The sequence below is a fragment of the Suillus bovinus genome (assembly GCF_016758785.1).
Source record: "Suillus bovinus strain UH-Sbo-P2 chromosome Unknown EDB93scaffold_16, whole genome shotgun sequence".
NCBI classification, from domain to species: Eukaryota; Fungi; Basidiomycota; class Agaricomycetes; order Boletales; family Suillaceae; genus Suillus; species Suillus bovinus.
The window spans coordinates 107950-124494 of record NW_024542072.1 but is presented as its reverse complement, the minus strand read 5'-3'; the positions used below and the strand labels follow the sequence as shown (position 1 = coordinate 124494).

The 16545-nt window shown below is 49.3% G+C and overlaps 6 protein-coding genes across 6 annotated transcripts; 1 reads left to right on the top strand and 5 right to left on the bottom strand.

The window, feature by feature from the left end:
• Window positions 1–950: 950 nt before the first annotated feature.
• On the bottom strand, window positions 951–5315 carry EDB93DRAFT_1248737 (uncharacterized protein; the record flags this gene model as incomplete). Its single annotated transcript, XM_041452761.1, has 11 exons — window positions 951–2617; window positions 2668–2812; window positions 2865–3066; window positions 3135–3301; window positions 3353–3496; window positions 3565–3672; window positions 3722–3877; window positions 3943–4122; window positions 4254–4298; window positions 4348–4928; window positions 5063–5315. 11 exons carry the CDS (start codon window positions 5313–5315, stop codon window positions 951–953), a joined length of 3648 nt encoding a protein of 1215 aa, XP_041309327.1.
• A 208-nt stretch (window positions 5316–5523) lies between these two features.
• EDB93DRAFT_1135121 (uncharacterized protein) lies at window positions 5524–6337 on the bottom strand. Its single transcript, XM_041449101.1, has 2 exons — window positions 6283–6337; window positions 5524–6226 (listed from the first exon to the last, which is right to left on the bottom strand). The coding sequence occupies exon 2, from the start codon at window positions 5946–5948 to the stop codon at window positions 5589–5591; it is 360 nt and encodes a 119-aa protein (XP_041309326.1). The 5' UTR covers window positions 5949–6226; window positions 6283–6337; the 3' UTR covers window positions 5524–5588.
• A 206-nt stretch (window positions 6338–6543) lies between these two features.
• EDB93DRAFT_1320315 (DExH-box splicing factor binding site-domain-containing protein) lies at window positions 6544–7987 on the bottom strand (the record flags this gene model as incomplete). Its single annotated transcript, XM_041454907.1, has 2 exons — window positions 7643–7987; window positions 6544–7570 (listed from the first exon to the last, which is right to left on the bottom strand). Exons 1-2 carry the CDS (start codon window positions 7945–7947, stop codon window positions 6544–6546), a joined length of 1332 nt encoding a protein of 443 aa, XP_041309325.1. The 5' UTR covers window positions 7948–7987.
• A 93-nt stretch (window positions 7988–8080) lies between these two features.
• Window positions 8081–10906, bottom strand: EDB93DRAFT_1248735 (transcriptional repressor TCF25-domain-containing protein; the record flags this gene model as incomplete). Its single annotated transcript, XM_041452760.1, has 10 exons — window positions 8081–8203; window positions 8262–9000; window positions 9072–9214; window positions 9281–9414; window positions 9452–9531; window positions 9589–9742; window positions 9790–9879; window positions 9937–10361; window positions 10409–10590; window positions 10775–10906. 10 exons carry the CDS (start codon window positions 10904–10906, stop codon window positions 8081–8083), a joined length of 2202 nt encoding a protein of 733 aa, XP_041309324.1.
• A 455-nt stretch (window positions 10907–11361) lies between these two features.
• EDB93DRAFT_1223967 (major facilitator superfamily domain-containing protein) lies at window positions 11362–13439 on the top strand (the record flags this gene model as incomplete). Its single annotated transcript, XM_041451187.1, has 9 exons — window positions 11362–11454; window positions 11518–11527; window positions 11578–11652; window positions 11702–11961; window positions 12024–12534; window positions 12592–12612; window positions 12666–12806; window positions 12859–13068; window positions 13132–13439. The coding sequence occupies 9 exons, from the start codon at window positions 11362–11364 to the stop codon at window positions 13437–13439; spliced, it is 1629 nt and encodes a 542-aa protein (XP_041309323.1).
• Window positions 13440–13676: 237 nt separating this feature from the next.
• On the bottom strand, window positions 13677–15692 carry EDB93DRAFT_219459 (uncharacterized protein). The gene is made up of 5 exons (XM_041455751.1): window positions 15421–15692; window positions 15216–15366; window positions 15024–15163; window positions 14859–14965; window positions 13677–14803 (listed from the first exon to the last, which is right to left on the bottom strand). Exons 1-5 carry the CDS (start codon window positions 15485–15487, stop codon window positions 13757–13759), a joined length of 1512 nt encoding a protein of 503 aa, XP_041309322.1. The 5' UTR covers window positions 15488–15692; the 3' UTR covers window positions 13677–13756.
• Window positions 15693–16545: the final 853 nt, after the last annotated feature.

The window sequence follows — 16545 nt, the reverse complement described above, 5'->3', positions numbered from 1 at the left end:
CGCAACACTACTCTCACCATTGATCAAGTTCCATCACGTCCTTGACGTCTTCAAGCTGTTCTATGTGAACAAATTTGCTGACCATCATGCCTTCGAAATAGCTTGTTAGTGGTGCTGGTCAGTACATACCCATAACCATGAATGGAGCGCTGACGAGTGCGACACCTCCAAGTTTGGCATTGGTTTTCATGCCGGTCATGACTTGTATTTTTGTGCTACTACTGTTACCTATACTACTACTTAGTAGCTGGAGCGCCCTAATATGCACTTTTTTCTCTTATTACACTTTTTTCGGTCTTTCAACTTAATTTCATGGTGACCACTTTTTGCGTGCAGAAAATAAGTGAAAAAGTGAATTTTAAGTACTAAAAAGCTGAGAAGGTAAACTCGAGATTTCCTGATGCACCTTCCCTCCAATTTTCAGTTCGAGCGATATTGGCACTGTTTCCTGATCTTCAAGTTTCATAGAGAAATTAAAAAACCTCCTTTCCTCTACAAGGACAAAGATGACGATACAATCCTCGATAACAGAATTATACTAATTATTGTGTTTATGTACTATATACTGCGATATATGGCCTTCTACTTTCTTCACCGGTTCGCTGATGATGATATTGCCACCAATTTTCGATGTTTTACCCCAGATCGATCAACTGTCATGCATGTCATGCTCTGTTCATTTTTCCCGTTGTGGTCTAGGTCTTACACGCCCATTTGCAGCACGACAATGCTCCGGACAATGGCTTGATTCGTGATGAATATTATGTTCCTCATTCATCCAATTTCTAGTCTTAGCCACAGGTCAGCCTATGGTTGGAGAGTATGAAATTGGCCGGTTGCATCGTTTCTTATATACCACCTTCGAGGACATTCCGTGGGTGTTGATCGTCTCATATGTGAGATTCATACTCTTGGATCATTGATATCAATAACACCAAAAACGCATGCCGCTACAATATCTCTAGCGTCTTGACCATGTCCGGAATAGAAGAAAGGTCTTGGACTTGTGCAATAATAGCATGATCTGACGCGATTCTCTTGTATTCTCCGCCGCGCTGCTGCGCTAGCAAAAATGCTCCAAAAGGCTGTCCAAGGCGAGCAGCTAATTGCAAGGCTCGATCGCTCAGTTCTGGATCAACCAACTCTTGTGCTCCAGGGAACCCGCCAGAGGAATTCTGTAATGGAGACCCGGGTGCAGACCAATAATCATCCTCACTCTGCGTATCATCGACAATGTCAGGCAGCTCTGCCATGCCAGACTGCTCCGCGAAGTCAGGAAGCCCGAGGAGAAACCGATTCCACGGACGAACAAGCAAGAATGTCTGCATCGTGAGTCGTGGCGATGAGAACTGATTCAACTTGTCCTCCGTGGTGATCAGCAGGTCGTGAAGCCCTTCGGCCTTCACTTCATATATATCCTGGTCTTCGGCACGACTCCGTTTGACTGCTGTGACACGAAATGCAAGGCAAGGCAGATGCAGTCTGCAGTTAGCGAAACGAGGCGCGTTCAGGTCGTCGAGCAGGACATAAAGTTTCAAGGCCAAATCCACAGCCGCGACATGTCCGAGCGTAGAGATTGACGTCTGAATGTCATTTTCGGACAAAGATGGCAGGGTGTATGGTGGAGCTTTGTATGATGTAATGTCGGCCGGTAGACAGCTATTGAATTCGGATGATTGCCCCACCCAGTCCAGGGCGCTGATGTCGCCCGACTGAGCTACGATCTCCTGCAAGAGCCTCCCCAGCGCGTTATGCTTCTTCTCACCATACATGACAGGAAGCCGAACACCAAAAATACCAAATAATGAGTACGCGATGTCTTCCTGCACTGTGGTGACACGGGTCGACACCCACTGAAGTTTCTCGCGGGCGTTTATCATTCCAGGACGGAATGCGACAAGGGCTTGTGCATCTATCCCTGTCGCACCCTCCAACTCCTGCATGATCGCGACAGACTGCTTGTGGTTGGGAGAGTGGTCGTCGAGATACGGGGTCCAATCGCTTTGGTAGAAGCGGACGACTTTTGGAGCGAGGAATTCAGGTACGGTCCATCCTCTCGTGTTCCATGCGCTCCTTGCCAACGCACCTTGTTTTGACGATGGCGGAACATCTGATAGGTAGACCATCGTGAGCGCTGAGGCGCGATACCAGTCGAACATGGAATTGAGTGATGTTTGGAGTTCGACGTTATTGGCCTGGTCTATGCAACAGGAATCAATCCACCCCCAGCGATACCCCGCAGCACGAGCAGTTTTACAGAAAGACTGCAACTTCATGATGCCCCCAACTGAATTCAACTCATCAACGACCTTGTCCTGGACGTCGTGCAGCAGCGGTTCATTCCCTTCCCACCGATGCGATAGCGTGACACAACAGAAGTACGTCGCCACGACATCTTTAATGCGCTCCATTCGGAGTTCTGCGTGCATCAATGTCGATGACAAAAGCTCCTTGTACTCTGTGCTCGTTTTGAAGGCACCAATCTGTGCCTGTCGATCGCATAAGCACCCAGTAAGGGTATTCAGCATACGATGCGGGGCGTCATCGAGGTGATCCTTGATGGTCTGTTGAATAGCTCCTTCCGCTTTAGATGGATTAAGGTATTGTTGGCGCAGCCCTGAAAAAAGAGTCAAGCATGTTCAAGGCTGTGCTTATTTGGGACCGTACTGTGCGTTTGTGTGTCAGCAGCATTTTCCAACTTGGAGAGCATGGTTTGGAATGCGTCGATTGCTTCGTCATATCGGTGTGCGCCGTGAAGTACTGCATGCTTCAACTGATATCCAAAGTAAGATGAGGGGTCAAGTTCGATCACCTGTGTATCAGCGAAATGAGTGTTGGATACGAAACGGTAGCTGTCATCACACCTTCTCTGCATCAAGGAGTGCATCGTCCCATAGCATTTTTCCCGACCTCGCCTTACTACGGTTCGCAAAAATTGTACCGGTTGCCAAATCGAGGTCGATCGCCGTAGAGTAGAGCTCGATAGCTCTGTCATAATCGCCTGCAGCGAGGGCAGTATCTCCGCTCGCAGTGAGGTCAGCCACTCCAGCGGCAGCATAGAGCACGCTGCAATCTTGCTTAAAAACTAAGTGAAAGTGAGGTTACTACTTATACTTGGTGGACGTCATGAAGACTTGCCGGTGGACCAATCAAGGCATCGTGCCTTCGTAGCCTCATCAGCCTTATCCATCATGTATCGGTATGCTTTGATGGCTTCTGGCAGTCTACCTGACTGAAGCAACAAATGGCACCGATTCTGGTGCGCAGTTTGCCACAAGGACTCGAGGTCCCACCCAAATAACTAGAAAAAGGCGTGAAAAAAATGATTTCCAGTGCATTGAAATTAACCTACCACCACAAAGACATCATATCTAGAATGAGTGGCCGACATAGACGAGAAACCAATGGTGTTGACAGCAGCAGTGAAGTGGTCAGCCGCTTCATTGTGACGTGCGTCGTCTAATGCATTCATTCCCATTTGGAGGTGTAGATAAGCCTGACGTGCGAGGTTCACAGAATCAGCATCGACGCATGAATCTCGAGTTGACTGGCAGGAGCACCCACTTCCACGATACCGCACGCAAGAGAATTTGGATCAGGACGAGTGGCAGCTAGCCCTTGGACGCGCAGAATGGCCTCATCATGTTGATTTGCATTGAAAAGGGCGATGGCCTAATAGCTGTCGTCTGAGTAGCGAGTACACGAGGGACAATTGACATACCTTAATCAAGAGTAGCAGACGAGTTTTACCCAAGTCTGCGTCCACGTACATAAAGGCGAGGTCAAATGCTCTCATCGCATCTTGGAACTGTTGTTTTCCACAGTGGGCAATGCCCTTCGAGATACAGCCCATTAAGGATCGCTGAATACTGATGCTCTATATCGCAATATAAGTATAAGTAAGTCTTTGTTAAAAAGGTCACGACGCGACAGTTATCTCACTTTGTGCGCATCATCAAGTGCAGAGTCCCAGTCTGAATTTCTTGCCTTGACAAACGAGCGATTCGCGTAAGAGTTATAGTCGTTGCCATCCGCATTGATATCTTGTGTTAACATCCTGTCAGCAGCGAGCAAGTCCCCGCTTATGCATGCATTGCGGGCTGTCGTGTTGATGGTGAGGATCTGGATCACGCATGGTCAAATTACGTGGCAAGAGTGAAGGCTAGAAACATGCCTCGCAATCAGACTGTTGAGCCTTGGCATTAAAATTGAGGATCAACAGGCAAGGAGACTAACAAAGAACAGGAACTCACGTTATCTGCCACTTGTTCCTTCAAAGTGTCTTTCCGTAACGCGTCCTTGGAGGCTATGAGATAAAGGAGGGAGGTAAAATGAACAGAATCTTACATCTGATGGCTGGTCCTCGTGAATGTCCTCCAAGAAAGGTACTGTCCACTTTGAGATCATAAAATCTCTTCCTCCGCTCAAGATGTGTTTGCCATCCGTGGAGAAGGTGACACAGTACACCTCATTGGGGTACTTGAATATGGCGATGGCTCTTCGATCCGAAAGCCGCCAAAGGCGAATCTGGTGGTCGTAAGATGCGGAGGCGAGAAGGGTGCCAGTAGGATTCAAGGCAATCATGTGGACAGAGTCAGTATGGCCCTTGTAGGGCTCACCGACCTGTGTCCAGGTCGATGAATCCCAGATCTGTAGGGTGGGGTCACGTCTATTACCAGACGAGACAAGCTGTTTGCCGTCGGGCGTCCACACGAGTGAAAGATTCCATGCTTCATTGAACGCATAATGACCCTGGAACTTCGCAATGCATTTCCTGTTGCTTGGATTCCATATTTGGATATTTAGCTTTGTTGCGATAGCAAGATGTTCACCAGAGGGTGAATACCGAACGCAGAAGATTTCAGCGCCAGTCCCACAATTGATTGGATCTCCTTGCACCTGCCATGTTTTTGTGTTCCAGAGCTCCGCTGTAGTGTCAAATGAGCCGCTCGCCAGCCATGTGCTGTCTGGGGAAAAATCAAGCCCCAATATTTTTTGGAGTGGACTTTGATGGGTTCGGTGAGAGATTCGCCGTCTCTGTTCCAGGCTATGAGCTCTCCACCTTCATCACCGCTTGCTATGAATTGCCCGTCTCTTGATACTGCAGCTGTTTTTATGCCGAAGCGATGCCCTTCAATTGTCTTCGACACACCACCGCCTTCTAAGTCCCACAGACGAAGTGTCTTGTCGAACGAGGCCGTCGCCATACGGCGTCTATCGGGGAAGACTGCAACTGCGAAGACACTGTTGTCATGACCTTGAAATATTTGAGTAGCCGTAGCGATTCGAATGGCGGGCTGCTCTGTTTCCATCATTCTGCTCGAGTTGAGCGAACCTTGCTGGAAAGCTTGTGAGTGTCTTGATCTAAGTTTCCGAGGTATATGGGCCTTTTTGTGCTTCTTTTCACAGCCTCAATTGCAACGTGCTTTCCTGTATCATTAGACGCCCAGGACAAGACTCACAGCCTGAGCGATACCTATATTTATGCGATCTGCAACAAAAATACATGGCCAGCTCGCTCTCTCCAAGTTATGATCTAGGTAGTCCCCATACCCATCTCTCCATTCTATTCCTACTGCCTACTCCACCTACTCCATCCTGGACGTACGCTTAGAAAATCGACACCACTTCTGGCGGAAAAGACTGGGTCGCACTGGCAGGCGAATCTGCAGCGTAGGAAGTCTATAACACAGCAGAAACAAACAGTGCATTAAATCGTGATCGTGATTAACAACAATATCTACAAGTTTTTGATTCCAGGCATGGTATTGCGCCCTACCACATTCGTGTCTACGACAAGCGAGGGGACGTAGAGAACTGGTACTGTTCAAGCAAGACACACCTCTAGTATGTAACGCGCTCCGCACGTTCACCTGACTCGCATCCACCAGTTGGTCTATTACAGCGAGCAGTGCACAAACAACGTGTCTCTTTAATGGTTCAACCATTGGTCACGAACTACCCGCCTATCATTTGCATGCAACCACAGCGCTTCAGGCCGCCTCAAAGACACAACTAGCATGATCAGCGAGCTATTCTTCGAGAACCCAGATGCAACTGTCATAGATGCCCTTCCAGTCTTCGATGAATAGACTATTAGCGGACTGTCAAAAGAAAAACGCGTATGCGTACACCTTTTTGACACGATATATGCACTAACAACAGGGTGTTCAGGCGCAAATACAAGCTTCTCAAGGAAGGCACTTTCAGCTGAAGTCACTGCGAGGTAACTTCATTGGCTGCCGAGCCCGCTCGCTCGCTAACCATGCCGCCTCCCAACAGTTCTGCAAATCCATAGGTATCAGCCAATCACAGGCAAGCACACCAGCACCAGCACTCTCATCCTCGCGCACTTCAGATACATTCACATGCACCGTAATACTTACCACCACTGATGAAAATGTCACATTTAATCTGTCCTTGCCACGGATCAGTTGGATCTAAGTCAGAAGCGAACGTCTATCAGCGTACAATGAGGGGATACAATACATAGATGAGAGCATAGACCTACGACAAAAAGGTGTGATGATACTATGATTAATCTCACCTATCCCGTCCTCCCCGTTTGCTGTCACCGTCTCTGCGCCGATCGCGGTCATCGTACTCTCGTACTCTGTCACGACGTTTATCGACATCGCGATCTCTGTTTCGTCGGTCCGAGTCCCTATCGCTGTCTCTTCTACTATCGTCTCTTCTCCTCCTGTCATCTCGGTCTCCTCGATCGTCACGGTCGCGTTCTCGTCGCCTATCGCGATCATCCCTCCTACTACTCCCTCCTCCGCTCCTTCTCTCAGGTGACCGCGAAGCCCTCCTCGAAACTGTCGTGCTTCCATTCCTGCTTTCATCTCTACTGCTCTCCTGTCTCACAAGCGGGATATACCGCTTCTCGTCCCCTCGCCGTTTCTTCTTCTGACTACCGTCATCCAGCACCTCCTGCTCCTTCGCTCCGATTCCCAACAATGCAGGGCGCGATTTCGGCAGGTAAGGCTCCACCAGTGCATTCTTTTTCGCTCGTTCTGAGCTCGTAACGGCCCCGCCGTCCACCCAACCCATGCCACGGAGCATAGCAGCCCCAAATGCAGTGATGGGCACGCGCGCATAGTCATCCAGAGTGGCAGCTTCCGGAAGGTCAGCAACATCTTGTTGGAGGGCATCGGTTTCGCTGGGAGGGACAGGAATAGAATCGATCTGGGGCGCTGAGTCCATATCCCCCGCCAGCAGCGCACGGAGGGCTTTGTGGTCTTCCGTCTCTTCTACAATATCTTCCTTTCCATTTTCTTCTACCGTCATGTTTTTCTCTTCGTCAGTAGACGTCGTGCTGCTGTCTACTTTAGGTTCCTTCTTCCCGAACTGGATACCCGAGAGTTGGGGGCCGGAGTTGATGGTGTCGCGCGTTCCAAGCCCTCCGACGCTCCCGTCTGCACCTGTGCTCGCTTTGGCAGAATCAGGGACAAACCGTGCGGCAGCTGCGCGACGTTTCCGTGCTGCCTCGCGCCAGTCAGGATTCGGCTTCGCAGGAATGACAAGCGGGCCCGTGGGGGCTTTGGTCTTGGGCTTTTTCCCATTTACACTAAATAATATAAGTAGCACATGTACCTTTTGTGAGCTGTAGACGTGTTGAAAAAAGCACAATGAGACGCACCGCTGTGCACCAAATTTATTGAAAGAAGTGATGAGCTCGTCCTCGAGACGCTCGTCTTCATCGTCGCTAGAGTCTGGCTCGTCTTTATTCCCGCCATCAGCAAACACGATCCCACTCTCCTCTTCATCGTCGGAATCCTCTCGGGAGCTGAAAGTTCGAGGAGAACCTGTGAGTGGGGAGCCAGAAGCGGAGCTGGTGGCACTAGAGAGGTGACGAGGAAGTGCTGAGAGTTTGAATCTGTCGTTGACCTTATCGTTGTCTGCTGCCGAAGGTTTTCTGACAATGAATGATAATTTGGACTCCATCGTCGTGCAGGATACAATAGACGTTGGAACGTCGACAAACGAATATGGAGCTTAGTCATCATGACAGACGTCCGTGAAATCAATAAATTGGCTAAAAGGGCACTTGGCTCGCGTAGAATTGTACATTATACCCCTAGTCAACACCGTCACGGTCCCGTTGCTCAGTATCACTATCAGATTCACCATCGTTAGCCGTAGCCACGCTACTTCCCCAAAACCTATTCAACAGATTCCTCACAACTCGTATGGGCATGGGCTGCAACAATCAGATCAGCACTTTCGTTGGACAAGCCAGACATCAAAAGGCAGCTCACAGCAATATACTCGTCCTCGTCCTCGTCTTCCTCGTCGCTTTGATCCTCGTTCGCCAACGCTGGCGCCGCTTCCGCTGCACCTCTCGGAGGCATTGGTTCCAAGTCCAGCACATCATCACCCCCCTCCACCGGCAATCCACCTGGCATACCCCCTCCACCTGGCACACGAACACCGTCCTCCCCAGCAGCCATTACAAGATCAAGCATCATGTCATTCAGCGCCTCATCTGGCATCTGCGCCATCATTTGCACAAACTGCACCACGCCGCCAGGCAACTGCCCCGCCAGCCCGGGATTTGCATCAAATAGCGCTTCAATTTGCGCCCTGATGCCTGCGTCTGGGATGAGTCGTTCCAACGCGCGCGCGTCTCGTCGGCGAGGACGCACGCTGAAGATTTCTTCTGCACCTACAAAGAAGGCGTCATTGTATTCGGAGGATGCTGTCAGTGGTGGAAGCGGATCACATGCAAGCTGTTTGGCTAGCAAGACAGAGCGTGGTATGAAAGGGGTGAGGTTCCGGAAGCTTTGCTCGAGAACGAGAATATGTCGATAGACAGAGTAGCGAAGCGTTGTCGAGGTGTACATTTGGAGGAACCGCTCACGAGTTTGATTGGAGCGTTGGGCGTTGAGTGACGCTCGAATTTCGTTAGCGGTATTTTCGAACCATTTCATATGCGAAGCGGATTTCCATAGAGGTGCGGATCGCTGAGCATAGAGGTGAGACAAGAGGTGGAGGACACTTTGCGCAGGCTGACAGTCCACTTCAATGGCTGTCAGTACGCAGGTATATGAGAAATCAATCTAACGCACATTCCGTCAGTTTGAATTCGGAATGCTCTGTGTTCGCGCAGCTCCGGAGATAGTGAAATATCACACTTGTCAGCAAGCAGTGGTACAACCTCCGGGAAGGCTAGCATAGCCTGCTTCAGCGCGTCCGTACTGCTGCCTACGCTCTACCATCTCGAGATCAATATACAGCTGACAGTATGAATAGAAAACTTACCTGCCCCTCACCCTACTTTTTCCCTCGCAAAAAGCGCCAGGGCTCTCGCATACGCCCATCCAGGCAGCGCACTTGGATTCAAATGATCTTCGAATATCGTTTTTGTGCAAGCAAACTCGGAGTATACGTCCAAGAGCCATTGCCCCATACCTGATTTGATGGAAATAAAGTCAAGATGGAACAGGACACCAGTGCGGATCCGTCCATGGTTCGAGGGAGTATAGAAGGCGCCCAAACTCGAAAGCAGGTACGAATGCATCCGCGACGCTGGAGATCACTGTGGCAGGTTAGTCTCCAAGATATATGTACAGGAGAGGGACATACGTGACCTGCCGATGCAACGCAAGGAAGAAGGGACGATTCTCGACTCGGTTGAAATCGAGGCGGTTGAGCCCATTGGTGAAGGTGTATGACCCTAAGAAAGCGCGTTCATATGAGAAGAGCGCCCGATCTACGTATTCCACAGCTTGGCTGTATTCTGATACAATTTGATGACACGCTCATGATGAAAAATAGACCACTGACCTTCTTGATGGCGATATACCTCTGCCAGCTGCAGCAGTGTATCGCCATGCCACGGGAGTCTCTGCAAAACTCCCCGCAGCGCTTCGGGATCTAGTCAGAGGGATGACTATGAGCGTCATGAGAGAGTATACGATAAGAAAACGGTACCTCCTGACATTACGGCCTGCATAAAGGTCTTTGTGACACCCTTGTACCTCTTACTATATTCAACAGTCCACCACTTGTCTCCTGCGGCTGGGCTATTTCGATCTGGGATCTTTTGTTGCACCTCCTCGTCGGTCAATGGACGAGAAGAAAGGCCTTCACGTTGTTTGATCATGCTCCATGATGGATGGGGTCGTGTAAGTTGTGAACGCTGAGTCTGGCTTGGAGCAACGCCCCTCCGTTTTTTTGAGCCACTAGAGGAGGAAGTCTCTGATGATTTTGCAGCTACGACGGCTCTTGCGCCAAAGAACTTGCGCATTTCTGCTTCTGCATCAAGGTTAGATACTGAGATGGATAGAAGGGATGCAAGGGATGCATTTCGAGTAGTTGACGATGAGGAAGTTGCCACGCTTTGAAGTTCTGGGTATCTTTGCGTTGATGAGCACATTAACCGGCGCCAGCATTTTTAACGCACTTTTGGGAAAGCTCTGCGAGCGCCGTGTCTAGATCGTCCAGACCGTCTTTCTTCTTCTCTTTTCCTTTTCCTTTCTTTGTAGATTTAGCCTGTTGGAGCTTTGGTGCCTCCGGGTCAGCGGGTTTAGCCTGCTGAATTGTTGGTGCATCGGATGCTGCGGGTTTCTTCTTCTTCTTCTTTGCCTGCGTTCGAATTAGTCAGTAGGTCTCAAATCGTATTATAATAAGGCATTTGCGCGCCTTCTTTGCCTTTGTGGGCTTAGATGCTTCGTCATCGCTGTCAGGTCCATCATGATCGTCTTCTACAGTAGAAAGCTGGGTCGATCGTTACAATTTCCGCACAGATTTGTTCCAGGGTTGAACTTACCGCTGCAAAGCCCGAAGGTGCTACCGGTAACGGTTCCTCACTGTCGGTATCGACGGCCGCAGCAGGCTGGTTTCCTAATGCAAGGAGCTCTTCCTGCTCACGCTGCTGTCGTTTGTTTATTCGTGCGGGCATGGAGTACGTTGTGGTTAATGGTTATGTTTATCTTTGGTTATTATCCAATCTTCTCAAGCCTTCACTGCCCTAGAAATCAATCACAAATACTACTCCAGGAATCAACCACATCGAATATCAGAATCGCTATAAGCTGCTGAATGGTCCCTAGTAGCTGTCCATACGGCGATAATATGTCACCAAGTAATCTGACTAATCTAAAATACTAGTATAAATATGACATAGAGACATTACGCGGAGATCCGTGCTATTACAGGAAAGTCTCAGGCCTCGAGCTCAAGTTTGCTTCAACCTCAACTTTTCTGTCTTCTGCGGGTCACATCTGCTTCCGACTTCATTTTTCGACGTTCGTTGCTGCTGTCGTCGTCGGAGAGCTCGACAAATACACTGCCGATCCAACGCTTCGTAATCTCAAGGCTACTGGCACTAGGTTGAATCTAGAAACCCCCTCAAACATGGAAACGCAGCCACCCGCGCTGCTCAGCGCACCGCGGATGCTGACACTTGTAGGATCTATCCTCGTATCCCTCAGTTCAGGGACAAATTATGTGCGCAAAAAATTCATTATATGTATATATACGTGGCGTTGAAAGTAGTTCTGCTGCGACCAGATATACTCTGGTGAGTAGTCCGTGTGTCGATAGGATCCTTGGCATAATGTCCTATCACAGCATACGCTCCACAATTAGGCGCGCGTCTGTTCCTATCCCATACCCAGTTAAACGTTATTGGCCTCGCAGGGAATGGTACGTTAATCGTTCAAATGAACTCCACCAAACTCTAAGTTTCATTCAGTGGGTGTATATCTGAGCGGCCCAGCCTGGGGTCGAGTAGTCGATTCAAAGGGTCCCCGCATTCCGCTTATCAGTGCTTTTGCCTGCCTCCTCATAGGATATCTCGGCATAAAACGCATCTACGATAATGGTGCCGAAACAGCAACGTCGTTCATGCGTCTTGTCCTCCTCATTGCCTGCACTTTCATGACCGGCTTGGCTGGAAATGCGGGCCTCGCCGTTGCTATAAACACTACGGCCAAGAGCTTCCCTGAAACCTCGGTTTGTCTCCGTACTGTGATCCATGCATTAGTAAGTCACTGAAGCAATGGCTTTTTGTGCAGCGCGGAACTATAACGGGTCTCGTTCTGTCTGGTTTCGGCTTATCCGCATTTTTCTTCTCTGCAGTCGCCAGTACCGCATTCCCTGGTGATACATCTTCCCTTCTCCTTGTCCTGGGCCTCGGCGCCGCCACGCCTATGCTTCTTGGTCTTGTGACAGTCCGTCAAATACCGTTACCTCCCCCGAGTACCACACGCGGTATCGAAGGGGGCCTACGTGGACGCGAGGAATACCAGCCGATTCCGAGCGGCGATGCCGCTCTATTTATTCATGAGAATGACAGCCACACTTCCCTTCTTGATCCCATGGAACACGTACATGAGGCACCAAACTATCACGTCCCCGAACCATCGACCGCGGTGGAACTTGTGTCGGACCGGATTTCATCGAGAGGGTCGAGTGTTAGGAGGAGCGCGAGTCATGCAAGGCCCGTACATGATGGGCCTAATGTCTATGGGAAGCAACTGTGGCTTACCCCAGACTTTTATCTTATTTTTGTTATAATGTCGCTTCGTAAGTTGTGTTTTCTTTTGTTTTTCATATCTTGTGACCAACGCTTGCATGTATTAGTAAGTGGAACCGGGCTCATGTGTAGGTTTTTTGTTATCAGGGTCAATGGAGTCGCCTCATTCAAAGTTCTGCAGATATCAATAATGTTGGCTCCATATCTCAGGCATTATATGCCAAAGGGAACCCTGACTATGACGAGATAGGGGCTTCGCGATGGCAAGCTGCACAAGTTTCAACTCTAAGTATCTGCAACTTCGCAGGACGAATTCTTACTGGTTCATTTCTTTTCCCCTCTACTTCTCTCTCTTTACTCATTCGACACATCAGGATTGATCGCGGACTTGATCCGAATTCGCCTTCGTCTTCCTCGTGCATACTGTTTTTGCATCGTTTCAGCGCTCTTTGTCGTCTCTCAATTGTCTGCCATCAGCGTCAACGACGTTGCACATCTTTGGAAAGCAACCGCGTTACTTGGGCTCGCATACGGTGGTCTGTTCGGCATTGCCCCAACAATTATGATTGACTGGTTTGGGCTATGTGAGTAGTGGACTAGAGCTGCTGCTGAGTCACGCTAAAAGGGACTGACGTGAATTATTCCAGCACATCTCTCGGAGAATTGGGGATATGTCTCACTCAGTCCACTAGTGGGAGGGAATCTTTTCTCGCTTATGTTCGGTCGCAACCTCGATTCACACGCCTCGAACGATGACACCGAGACGCATTCTTCTTTACCCTTGATAAGGCGTGGTGGTCTTCCAAGCGAACATCAATGTTTTGATGGACGCGACTGCTATGTCTCGAGTTTGTACGTAACAGCGACAGCGTGCTTCATTGCACTTGGGTTGAGTGTGTGGGCGGGAATAAGGGACCAGAGAAAGACAGCGGAGGCGAAGAGGGAAGTTATTTGAGATGCTGAAGATCAAAGTAGATGGAAAGATGTCCAGTACAAGATACACTTAAAGGCTCCACATTAACATTGTGGGAAACGCACAAAAAGACGTGCAACAGGCGCTGAGTAGGTGAGGCTGCATTGCACGTTCCGTGCCAGGTCACATGTAGAGGCATATATTTAATTGCAATATAGATAGCATACTTAGTTACGCTGTGAATATATACGTACAGTGAGGTATATCATAAATACAGTTTGATGCTACAGATATTGTACAGATTCTATGCACAGTCCTAGTATTACATATGTGAATGCAGGTAGCAATAATAAGATTAATCAAAACCATGGCCCACTCAATGGATGTGTCATCAGCATGAGAATAGATAGAGACACGAAAGCAGCAATAAATACTATGCGAAGGTTAGAAGCGAGCAGATTTGGGGCCCGAGCAGCTGGTACCGGCAAGGGGAGAAACGAATGGGGTGTGAGCGGTGATGAGATAGATTTAATAGTCTGCTGTGGTTGTATTACCCGCATTTCGACATCAGGGGCAAGCAGCAATTCTCTGCGCGGACTTCCTGGCAGTTGTTGAGGGGGCATCATGACAGAGTTTGTGTATAGAGTTCCCGATTGCAGGCGAGGATGGGTAAGCTGACAGGCTGGCGGTGGAGCGTCAGCTTCATCTACGGCAAACTCTTTCTCATCTCCGAATTGTTCTGCCTGGCCATGCTGTAGCAGTGATTCACCGTTCATGCTTCTCACTGATACCGGAACAGAACGTGTTGATATGTCAGCAGTGCGTCCCACCGCTTCTGTGAATTTATGAGGCGGTGGAGCTGCGGAGTTCATCGACACTCGTGAAAGCGGTGAAGGTGGTGATGGAAGCACCTCCAAAGAGCGGTGACTTGAAATATTAGTAGGAGTGGAGCTCCTGATTGCGTCAATGACGGGTTCGATATCGGAAGTGTCGTCTGAACATACGCGTTGCGCACGATTCAGCAGGTCTTGTCCTTCCATCACATCCGCAGGATTTTTCCTTAGTTGAAAACGGTATAGCAATGCAAGTCCAAGCTTGAGCTGTGCCAAAGGATGGTCTGGGTGCCCCGATCGGCGAAGCCCCAGCGCCTCTTGATACAACGAGATAGGGGCATTGATGGAGTTATCGCTTTCTTCAATATGCGGGTGAATCACAAGAGCGTCCGCTAAATTAGTCAATGCTGCTGCACGGTCAGGGTGTTCACTGCCACAATAATCAAGCGCAAGGCGCAGCTGCTCCGTGGCTGCGTGATAGTCTGAGATGCGACGAGTGCGGCGATAGCATGCGAGGAGATTCTGACCGGTCTCTGTCATTTGTCCGAGAAGTTGTGACTCATCGGGTCTGGGCTAGCTGGGATGTCAATCTGATAGCAGAAATGCTTGTAGAATTGACAACACTTACGGAGTGGCGTTGGCCAAACTGAGTCGCATCGGGTTCGTCTTCAAGGCCTCGGTCAACCTTTACCAGGAGAGATGATAATTCACCCCCACCAGGGAAGAATAAGATGGCTGAAGGTTATTTCATTCGGGTGAAAGGCATTGAGAAACAAACTAGCTGCTAACTTACGTAGAGATTGGTCGCTGTGATGTAAAAGTTCTCCCACTGTAAGCTCGGCTTCGCGCATCAACTCGCCACGCCCAAGCATACGTTCAAATTCGAAGGCTGCAAAGATTCTCAAAGATACTGTTGCTGAACTATCTGCGGGACTGAGACGCAGTTTCAGTATTCTCACGAAACGCCCTGTAACTGAGCACTCACAGTACAAAAATCTGATCCCACTGCACGATATTGCTTGACGGTACTTCCGCTTTAACGGCTGTTCTCCAAACAGTTCCGTCGATCTTGACGGCGACATAATAACCGGCTGGAATGCGACGAAGGCCAGCCGCAGGAGCTGTTACATGGATCGCTACACCCCAGAATGAATCGATCTAGTCTTGATAATGTGAACCAAAAGCCTTACAAGAAATTGTCAATCGCTTGTCCTGAGGCGTTTGGCGCCACGATTCTAGCTGAGAATGATGGGACATATACAAAAGAGGGGAAGCTGCAGGCCAGGAAGGGGCCGTGAACTATAAATCTAGGCCGGTGACATAGCGGTGTTCCTGCGCTGAAACCTGTGCTAGCGTTATTGATGAGCGTCTGCGAGATTGATTATTAAGTTGTGCCCCGTGTAGACAGTGAATTCGGGAATGGAACGTGGTGCATAGCATTCTGGAGATATGGTTTGATCCGTAAAGTATCGGTCCCGGGTCGAAACCGGTAACCAAGTTCACCGACCTACAGTACAGCTAGAAGTCGTTATAGCTGGAGTATGAAAAACCTCATGCTGCGATCATGCTCCAATATGGTTTTAGGAAGTGATAGTAATAGGCGTGTCAGGAAACAGACTGCTGGAATCCCGAGCATTGCAAATGAAGGCCTAGACTGATCAATTGCGCTATATTTCACAGACTCCCACTGATGCGATAATGTCGTATGGCATCAGATCAGGTAAGGTGAAGCAGATGCAAACCATACAACTGAGCCGACAGGCTTGTGATATCGTACGAAGGGTGACTCGGGAAAAAATACTCAGACCACATACCATAAGCCTACTAGCGGTCTTCTGAGCTCCATGAGCCACAATGAATGTGGGCCATGCTATCTTCATCCAGTGCAAATTATACTTGGGCCAACGGTTTCGCTGCTGGTGGACAGGTTGAAATCCCCCTGTATATTCCTGGGTGAAATTCCCAGAAGACTATCGGCTGACCGGGGCTGACTTTGTCAGTTCCCATAAGTCAGTGGTCTCGAGCCACAACGTTCCACTAAAAAGATCATTTTGATAGCACCTCATGTAGGTTGTGTGATTTCAAAATTCAAAGGTCACTTCATGACCTGGTGCTTGCCGAATCGCCCTGCGTAAGTCATTGCATTCGCTGAAATTGAGGGTGAGTTGCAGGAAAGAAAGTGTCACAAAAATGCGTTTTTCACCAACTTCGAGTCCGAGCAAGCTCTAGGCTGGTGTAAGTGGTGTTCTAGTATGAAAGAACGTTCCGATGAAGCGGAGATCGGAGTTTGATTCCACGTGGTCCCTGGGACTGAG

What these genes read in the sequence shown, in the direction of transcription:
- EDB93DRAFT_1135121 (XM_041449101.1), bottom strand. Translation starts at nt 5,948, where the DNA reads ATGGTTGAACCATTAAAGAGACACGTTGTTTGTGCACTGCTCGCTGTA.
- EDB93DRAFT_219459 (XM_041455751.1), bottom strand. Translation starts at nt 15,487, where the DNA reads ATGTCCCATCATTCTCAGCTAGAATCGTGGCGCCAAACGCCTCAGGAC. An exon ending in CAAGCGATTGACAATTTCTT is followed by an intron (nt 15,367 to 15,420) that starts GTAAGGCTTTTG and finishes TCTGGGGTGTAG; the next exon opens with CGATCCATGTAACAGCTCCT. An exon ending in AGTTTGGCCAACGCCACTCC is followed by an intron (nt 14,804 to 14,858) that starts GTAAGTGTTGTC and finishes CATCCCAGCTAG; the next exon opens with CCCAGACCCGATGAGTCACA.